This window comes from Acanthisitta chloris, unplaced genomic scaffold (genome assembly GCF_000695815.1).
Source record: "Acanthisitta chloris isolate BGI_N310 unplaced genomic scaffold, ASM69581v1 scaffold2919, whole genome shotgun sequence".
NCBI classification, from domain to species: domain Eukaryota; kingdom Metazoa; phylum Chordata; class Aves; order Passeriformes; family Acanthisittidae; genus Acanthisitta; species Acanthisitta chloris.
In genome coordinates, this window is record NW_008692933.1 from 26332 (window position 1) to 36360 (window position 10029).

General features: G+C 51.1%; 1 protein-coding gene across 1 annotated transcript in view; it reads right to left on the reverse strand.

Annotated features, from left to right (window-relative positions):
• The window catches only part of ACSF3 (acyl-CoA synthetase family member 3), a gene marked incomplete at its 5' end in the record, with an annotated part of 57779 nt that overhangs the window by 22389 nt on the left and 25361 nt on the right, over positions 1 to 10029 (reverse strand). The window contains one exon of the mRNA XM_009082854.1: positions 992 to 1118. Within this exon, the coding sequence (XP_009081102.1) occupies positions 992 to 1118 (127 nt within the window). The remainder of the gene's footprint in view (positions 1 to 991; positions 1119 to 10029) is intronic.

A 10029-nucleotide genomic window follows, 5' to 3' on the forward strand; every position in this document is an offset into this window, starting at 1 on the left:
GCTGATTGCCCTGCACCCTGCACAGGGGCTGGGGGTGCTCCAGCCCCAGCCCGAGGGACCTGACTGGTGTGGGGACTTGTGGTGACACTGCTGGCAGTGAGAGCTGCCTCGGGAGAACAATGAGAATAAATCACAGCTTCTTCAAGAACCTCAATAAATAAGATTACACAGAAGGCATCAGAAATCCAGGCTGACTCCTGACACGGCAGCACTGCTAACACACAGCACAGGGGGGAGTGGGGAAGTCAGGGCTGTGGATGTCATGGAATAGATGGATAGAACAAAATCAAGCTGTGCCAGGGGAGGTTCAGGTTGGACATCAGGAGGAATTTCTTTATAGAAAGGATTGTCAGGCATTGGAAGGGGCTGCCCAGGGGGTGATGGAGTCACCATCCCTGGAGGTGTTCAAGAAACAACTGTACGTGGCATTCAGTGCTCTGGTCTAGTTGACAAGGTGGTGATGGGTCACAGGTTGGACTCCATGCTTCAAAGACTGCTGGATTCACAGATTGTTAAGGGTTTGGAATGAACCTTATATATCATCTAGTCCCAAACCCCTGCACTTGGCAGGGACACCTTCCACTAGACCAAGTTGCTCCAGGCTTTATCCAACCTGGCTTTGAACACAGGATATTGGAGGTCTTTTGCAACCACAGTGATTCTGGGACTCTATGACATTGTCCCCAGGTAAATTAAGCTAAATCCCACCTGTCTGCAAATTTTAAGTCCCTAGAAAACATTAATCAGTGGCATTTTATGCTCAGGAGCAAGTGACCCTAAACATCCCCCATTGCTTGGCTGACTCACTACAGCCAATGCAAGCCAAGTCCCTCCTTGAGCCTGGTGTCTGGGGGCATGTTCAGCCTGCACTCCCAGGCTGCCATCCCCAATTTCCAAACCCCCCCCAGCAGCTGGGGAACCCCAGGAGCTGACCCGGAGCTGCTGCCCCCCTCTCCCCTCTGCCAGGTGCTGTGGGGAGCCACCCCTGTACCTGTTCTGAACCAGCCGTCAGGCGTGAAGGCATCCGCCGTCTCCTTGGGTCTGTTCCAGTACTCACGGAAGACAGAAGGTCCCTTCACAAGCAGCTCCCCTTCCTGTCCCTCCAGACCTGGGGTCACCTAGGACAAACACAGAGTGAGTGCATCTCTCCACCACCTGTCGCTCAGCACCACAGCGTGGGAAGCAGCGTGGTGGGAGACAAGCAGGACCCACACCCTGTGCTCTTCCAGCCTTTCCCAACTTCCACCACGTCCTGCTCACCAGCAGGACCTCTTTCCTCAAGTGGAAGGGCTCACCTAGGTGCTTTTGTTATTCCAAAGCACTGGAAATAAACATCTGTGTTACATGAAAACAAAGACTGCCATCCTGGAACCACAGTCCAAGCAGTGACACCTTCCAGCTGCTGGGAGAGAGGTCTCACATGTAAGCATGCAGGAAATACTCTTGGGAAAAGGATGGTCCTTTCTGACCCCTTGAACACATCCAGAGACAGGGCAGCCACAGCTCCTCTGGGCCACTTGTGCCAGTGCCTCTCCACTCTCATAGGGAGGAATTCCTTCCCAATATCCCATCTAGCCCTGCCCTCTTCTCCTGTCACTCCAGGCCCTCGGAGAAAGTCCCTCTGCAGCTCTCTTGGAGCCCCTTTAGGCACTGGGAGGGGCTCTAAGGTCTCTTGGAGCCTCTTCTTCACCAGACTGAACACTCCCATCTCCCTCATGCCCCCATGGCTGTGCCATGCTGCTCCATGCTCTGTTGATAGATAAAAAACTTCACTTTCCAAAACTGTCAATCTAACACTTTCTTTTCCCCGAGGAGGTGGCAGGAAACACCATCTGATTTGCTCTCAGGGACACACAGCTCCTTTCAGGCTCATGGTTTTACTGACAACTCAGCCTCCAGCAAACCTGCCCAGGAAAGTTTTCTATGGCAACAAAGCAAATATCCTGCTGTTACGGAAACTGGGGAATGGCAGGAAGGTCAAAGACTCGCCTGCCATGGCACAGTGTCTCATCTCCTGCACGCACATTACTTGGCAATTATAAGGATGCAGCAGGCCAAGACATGAGGCACTGGAGAGGCACAAACATTGCAGCATCCATGGGACCATGTAAGCCACAAGACCTTTGCAGGGTAGATCATGCAATCATGGGATGGATTGAGTTGGAAGGACCTTAAAGGCCACCTAGCTCCACCCAAGGACACTCTCCACTAGCCCAAGTTGCTCCAAGCCCCATCCAACCTGGCCTGGAACACTCCCAGGGATGGAGCAGCCACAGCTTCTCCAGGCAATGCATGCCAGCACCTCACCACCCTCACAGGGAGGAATTCCTATCCAATATCCCATCCAACCCTGCCCTCCTTCAGTTTAAAGCCATTGGCAAGATGTGCAAAGCCACTGTTGGGATGGAAGAGTGCTGGGAGATGTACTTGGACACATTGCTCCATGCTCTGTGGAGAATAGCTTGGTAAGAGGAATTCCAAGCCACTTTCTGAGCCACTTTGTAGTTGAGCTGCTGCCACAGGGATGAGATACATCTGGGACCCCAAAAGTCAGCAGTGCCAGAAGCACATCCACGAGGGAGAACAGTAATAGCAGTGCTGGAGTGCCAGGCAGTCCCAGGGCAGGGCAGGTTTCACGCCTCTCTGCAGCCTTTGCTGGGAACAAAGCTTCCCTAATGGAAAACGCTTAGAAAACTGCTAGTAAGGCATAATTTTTAAGTAATTACTTCCTGACGTCCTGTCTTGGAGAATGGAGTGACATAAGATCTCTGCACACACAGCTCAGGCTCCCAGAGCCCTGGTTGGGCAGCGATTCCTTGCCTGGAAGATGCTGCAGGAGAAAAAGGTCAATGTTCATGATCATAGAATCATAGAATCATGGAATGGTTTGGGCTGAAAGGACCTGAAAGCCCATCCAGTCCCCCATGGGCAAGGACACCTTCTGTTATCCCAGGCTGGTCCGAGCCCCATTCAGTTCCCTGAGAGCTGGTGAGGTCAGGGTGGTGCTGGGTGAGTTCCCCCCAGGGGGACTGAAAGAGGTAGCCTGAAGTCCAGACTACCCATGAGCAGAACAGCATGGAGAAACATGAGGGTCCAGGAGAGCCCAGCAGCAAACCCCTACACCTGCAGCAGCAAAAGGGCAGAAACAAGTACAAAGGGCTCAAAAAAGGGCACAAGAGGCATGAAGCCTACATGGGCAAGCATGGCAGGGATGTGGTGGGTGATGTAGAGGGACAAACAAGGCTGTTTTCAGGGCTGTTAGAGGCTGTCTGGGGTTTCATGATGCAGCATTTTGTCCTCACTCCTTTTGCTGCTGGTCCAGCTGTGGCATCACAAAACAAGCACTTCCCTGAGCAGTGTCCTGGTGTTTGGGCTGCTTCCAACAACCTCAAAGAGGCTGGGGAGGAGGTGGTGAAGGTAAGGAGTTCCCTGAGCTTCACCTACATACCCTGCCAGGCTTCGTCTGCTGCTTGTCAGCACTGAACACACAAACAGGTGTATATTTGGCTGCTACAACACCCCTCAGCCCCAATCTGCCCAGGCACTGACTGCACAGTGCCAGATACCTGCACAACCCACACTGTGACCTGGATCAGCACAGCCAAACTGCCCTAGGCACCAATCCTGCCCATCATTTACCTGCACACTGCAATGTCTGCAGTGAATCAAGCCTTGAACCAGCTCCAAATTTCCTGTCATATCAACCCTAGTTTTGGCAGCGGCTCAACCCACATCTTACCTCGAGCAAAGCCCCTTGGCAGCAGGCACCTCCCTGTTGTGTAATTTAATGATGTTATGGCTGGCTTGCAGACAGTAAAACAGAAAGGCTGTGACGTTATCTTAATAGGATTTTGCTTGCTGAGCTTGGAGTGTCACTGGCTCTGCTCCCCAGCACAGCAGAGGGACACACAGCCTGGCTCCAGCTCTCAGGCAGCAGCAATTAACACTCAGGGTTCAAGACATTTATCTCCTACATCCCCTGTGCGTGATCCCTACTCACACCCTACGCTGGCAGGCCCTGGGAGCACAGCTTTGGTGTGGCACTGATGGAAACACGTATTCAAGTACGAGAATGGGAAGTGCCAAGAGGATGGATCAGACCCTGCTCACTTGTGGAAACCAGTAAAATGAGGTAATGGGCAAAACCTGATGCACGGGAAGTTCCACCTGGACATGAGGAACTTCTTCACTGTGCAGTCACTGAGCACTGAACAGACTGCCCAGAGAGGTCATGGATTCTCCCTCACTGGAGATACTCCAGAACCATCTGGACAAAATCCTGAGCCATGTGCTCCGCGCTGGCCCTGCTTGAGTAGGGAGGTTGGATCAGATGACCCACTGTGGTCTCTTCCAACCTAACTGATTCTGTGGTGGGTTTTCCATTCTCCCCCAAATCTCTGCTGTGGACACACCAGCTCAGCACAAGCAGCTGCTGGAAGCATCAGACTGCTGATGGCACAGATCTGCTCCTCTCCTGGTGCCACATTTTAACGCATTTGAGCAACAAGCGGAATCTGAGGGGACACCTTGTTGGAGAATGGCGGGACATAATCCTAGGAATGCACCTGGGGAAGGCTAAAAAGAGCACGGACACAGTCCCCTGGGAACGCATGGACACAGTCCTGGGAACGCACCTGGGAATGCAGTGTACAAGCAAGGCTCTGGAGATAGTAACATATATAGATAGGGAGTAACTCAGCTGGGCAGATGGCAGGGGTAAGTTGTCCTTGAGGGTGAGACAAACAAGTTTGAGACAAACAGCTAGGAATGCACCCAAGCCTGGGAAAGTAAGAGATAATCCTCACAGCTGTAACCGCAAGTAGGGAGAGTACCTGAATGCTATCTTTAGAGCTTAGCCAATTATAAATGATTGATAGTTGTATGCCTGTCCTGCACTGTATAAGAAAGAGCCTGTTGGACAATAAAGTTGGAGCTTGCTGTATCACCCACACGGAGTTTGTTTCCCCGCGTGGAACTTTCACCTTTCCCAACAAATGGCGCCTGAACAGGGACCTGAACTTTCCCAACAACACCTCACAGGTGTATACAACTTCCTCATGGAAGAAGTGGAGGGGCAACACTGACCTCTTCTCTATGGCAACCAGTGACAGGACCTGAGGGAATGGCCTGAAGTTGGGGCAGGAGAGGTTTAGGTTAGATATCAGGACAAGGTTCTTCCCCCAGAGGGTGTTTGGGCACTGAACAGCTCCCCAGGGCAGTGGACACAGACCCAAGGCTGACAGAGATCAAGGAGTATTTGGACAATGCTCTCAGGCACAGGGAGGATTGTTGGGGTGTCTGCGCAGGGCAGGAATTGGACTGAAGATCCTCAAAGGTCCCTTCCAGCTCTGATGATTCTGTGGACTTTAACACCCAGGCACAGCGTGGCCCTAGAGGTTGTCAGACACCTTCCTGCTCTAACACCCAGGCAGTGAGTCATGGCACACGGGGTGAGATTCCATTCCCCACACATGGAAACAGAAGATTGTAATAAATCCTTTGACGGGCTAAATCTGAGTGATTAGACAATGCATATTTGCCCTGTTCCCATTTTACCTCTTTATTAGGAAGGAGGTTTGTAAAGGGAATCCCCACTTGGCACAGGTCCCTGGGATTTGTTCAAAGGGGCCATTTGTTTCCTTGCGGTCTCTGCCCTGTGCTCCGCTGGGAGCTGCGGGAGAGGAGCTGCTAATGGACTGTAATGGAATTAGGGGCTTGTATGGATAGGGAGAGAAGGCTCAGAGCAGCCTGTCCTTCCCTGAGAAGCAGAGCAGGCACAGAGGATTCCTACACAGAAATATGTGGGAGTCATAGAGAAGAAGGTGAAAGGTGAGGGTTGAAGAGGTAAGAACGTGCTATTGGGCTGAGGACTGGGAGGAACACAGACAGGATTTGGGGAAAAAAAACAAATACCTTCAGGCTGCAAACAGCAGGTTTCAGAGGGAGACATTTCACTTATGACAGATGCCTCCTTCCCCTGCCCCCCCCAAATAAACAAAATCAGAGAATGGGTTTGCCTGAAAGAACCTTAAAACTCATCTCATTCCACCCCGTGCCATGGGACACCCAGGGACACCTTCCACTAGCCCAGGTTGCTCCAAGCACCATCCAACCTGGCCTGGAACACTCCCAGGGATGGAGCAGCCACAGCTGCTCTGGGCAACCTGTGCCAGTGCCTCTCCACCCTCACAGGGAGGAATTCCTTCCCAATATTCCATCTATCCCTGCCCTTTGGCATTCCCTGTATCTTGTCCCTCCAGGTCCTTGCCCAAAGTCCCTCTCCAGCTCTCTTGGAGCCCCTTTAGGCACTGGAAGGAGCTCTGAGGTCTCCCTAGAGCTTTCTCTTCCCCAGGCTGAACACCCCCAGCTCTCCCAGCCTGGCTCCATGGCAAAGGTGCTCCAGCCCTTGGAGCATCTCTGCGGCCTCCTCCAGACTTACTCCAGCATCTCCACATCCTTCTGCTGTTCGTGCCACAGAGCTGGAGATGGCACTGCAGCTGAGGCCTCACCTGAGTGGGGTAGAGGGGCAGAATCTCCTCCCTCACCTGTTGCCCGTGCTGTGGGGATGAGCCCAGCACATAGAAGGTTCTGGGCTGCCAGTGCACATCGATGGGTCATGTTGAGCTTCTCATTCACCAACATCCCCAAATCCTTCTCCCCAGGGCTGCTCTCAATCCATTCCCCACCCAGCTGCATCTGTGCTGGCACTGCCCTGACCCACTGCAGGACCTGCACTTGGTCTTGCTGAACTGCTTGCCTGGGAGAGCACCAAAGGCTGTGGATCAGAGCATCATCTCTCAGGAGGGACCTCAAAAGGGACCTTGCAGCTCCATGTAGCAAAAGCATTTACACTTGTGGGGAGGAAGGAAATGCTTCTGCAGCCTCCTCTGCCACAGCCCTACTGTGCTGCTTGGCTTGGAAATGCTTGGCAGTGTTCCTCACCTTGTAAATAAATTATCACTGTGATCAAAACAATTAAGCAACTGAGCCTTTAAGCGACTAATAGAGGACAGTAATTTATAAGTGTGAGGTTTATGGAAGTGCTGGAGCCCTTTCAGCAGTTCTCACAGAGAAGTAACCTCTTTTCTGCTATTTCGGGGGCTTTTTTAACAAATCAGAGCACAGAAAATGATATAACCAAGCATGCAGGACCGACCCAGATCAGGAGATCATGCTACATCCAGGGCTGGTGTGGTGGGTGCTGAGGGAGGTGAGGACATTCCCACCTGCCTCCCAAAATGAAGCTGGAGACCAATAACCTGTTTGACAGTGCCTTTTAATCACTGTCTCCCAGGGCCACATTGGAATGGATGTCCTAGGGGTGTGAGGCTTGCTAGAGCATTACCAAATTCCCAGGCAATCTGAACTCTCCTGCACATTCCTAATTAAAAATTCCCTGCTAAGTTGCATGTTTTTGTACAGGCATTATCGTTCCTCGGATCTCTGTGTCCTGCAGCATCCTGCAGAAGCCTAGCAGGAGGCAATTTAGACACAGAACAATTTTCCTCCTGCTGGAACAAGGCAGATTTCTGCTCCTTGGGGACACAGCACAGGGAGAGCAAGGAAAAAAAATCAAACCCCAACCTAAAAACCCCAAGCCCAGGCTGTAATCTATGAGGCCACATTTCACATCTGTTTTTGCAATGTTAACTTTTATAAAAGGGCTGGGAATAACACAATCCATTTACTTTTCATTTTGGAGGGTTATAAATTTAAAAGCAAGGCTGGTGCACAGTGGAGTTGGAATGCTGAAACTGATTTTCAACCAACCCAACCCTCTACTTACAGCAAATGCTGCTCCACTGAAAACAAAAGTGATTGTCTATATTTTTAGGCAACGCTGAAAGTTACAGAACTGATTAACTCCAGATGATCCCAAAAGAACCACAGAAAACAACCCAAGTTTGGGAAAGGTCAGTCCTCCCTGCAGTTGTTCCATGGACCCCAAACTTCTTGATCTATATTAACACCATAAATTAAACGTGGAACACTATTGCAGAGATGCCAACAGCTCTCCATGCTGCTGCTCTCAACCCTCTCGTTTGCAGGCTTCACAAGATAATAAAGGAGGCAAGATGTCAGCACATCTTCCACTCCCTCAGCTCTCCTCATTAGGGGAAGGCTCTCGACGTGCCCTTGTGATGCCTGTGACAAGTCTGTGCTCAGGGCAGGCACAGCACCAGGCAAGGATTCAATTAGTGACCCACCTTCGGTTTGGCTTCAATCAGCCTCCTTAAAGTGGAGGCTGGTGAGGCTGTGATGTGCTGTGACTGCAGACACACTGCCCCACCGCCTCTAATTGCTTCCTCTTGCTGAGCCATCCTGCGGTGGCTGTGCCTCCTGCCCTGGGCTGGAGGAACTCCAGGGCAGAGTGTCTCCTCTTCATAGTACCATAGTATGGTAAGGGGTTGGAATGGACCTTAGAGATCATCCAGTGCCAGCCCCCTGCCCTGGGCAGGGACACCTCCCACCAGAACAGGTTGCTCAAGGCCTTATCCAACCTGGCTTTGAACACTGCCAGGGTTGGGGCAGCCACAGCCTCCCGGGGCAACCTGTGCCAGTGTCTCACCACCCTCATAGGAGAAAGTTTTCCTAATATCCAATCTAAACTTCACTCTTTCGATTTCTCCCCATTACTCCTTGTCCTATCACTCCAGTTTCCGATGCCGAGTCCCTCTGTAGCTTCCCTGTAACCCCTTCAGATCCTGGCAGGTTGATCTGAGGTCTCTTCTCCAGGCTGAACAGCCCCAACTCTCTCAGCCTGTCTGTATCTCCCCACCACATCCAGGGCTCTTCCACAAACATCCCAACTCTTCCCTTAGCTACAAAGAGGAAGGTGTCCTTGCTCATGGCAGGGGGTGGAATGAGCTTTAAGGTCCCTTCCAACCCAAACCATTCCAGGGTCCTATGGAAGCCTAAAACAATAGTAAAGAGATAAATAGATATCCTGAGGGTGCTGTGACAAAGGTGAGCTCAAAGGAGACACTTGGAGAAAGAAGGTTCTTCTTGACAGATGAATTCAACTTCAGTGTGCAAGGAAATACTGAGCTGTCCCTGTGATGAGAGAGTTTTTAGCTGGGAACCAAGGGGACAGGATGCTAACATCATCTCTGCCTCCACTTTTCCTACCAGGAAGAAATAAAACAGAGCCATGGCCACAAATTAGAACCAAATAATCAGAGGACAGACAGAAGGAAGACACGAGATATAAATACATCTGAGAATGGAATTACTGAGCAAGTTGACTAAGGAACTGGATGTGATCAATGAGAAGCAGCTCAAATGTTTATGCAGTAAGGAAAGCAGCCTGGGCAACAAAGTGGGGAAACTTGAATTACTTGGGCAGGACACAAAACAGGATACTGAGGAGATGAGAGGAATATGGGGAAATAGAAATGATAACTGGAACACACACAGCTGCAGTGTCCAGCACTGCGAGGGCTTTGGAAGGAGGTTTTGGAAGAAGCAGAGGCAAATGGAAAATGGGAATAGATGCAGCATATGTTTACCAAGGGTGGATTGTGCCAGAAATCCTGAGGTCTGGGATCGCAGATAGAAGAAAATCAGCAGATCTAACCTAGGCTGCCTTCAATGACATTCCCCACACTGCGTGACGGAGAGAACATGGGGCTGAGGGCAAGCTGCTCGTGGGAGATGGAACTTGAAGGTAAGGTTCACCCTCCAGAGACCTGTGGGAGGTACATGAGGATGGGATGCAGCAGGGACAAGAAAACAGAGTAAAATTGGAGGAGAGATGTTCTGGAAATGTAGGAGCACTGAGACCAAAGGATGAACTGGTTTAGGCTGATGTCTGATTGGTGGGAGGTGTTCCTGCTCAGGACAGGGGGTTGGGACTAGATGTTCTCTAAGGTCCATTCCAACCCCAATGAAACTATGAAGCAATGACTGGGATAGGAAAGGTGCAAACCAAGTGTTCCTTTGGTTGTTCCTCTGGGACAACCAGTGACAGAACTCCCTAAGCCTAGCAGTCACATCCCTCCAGCATGTCCATACCTGGCCATTTTCAGG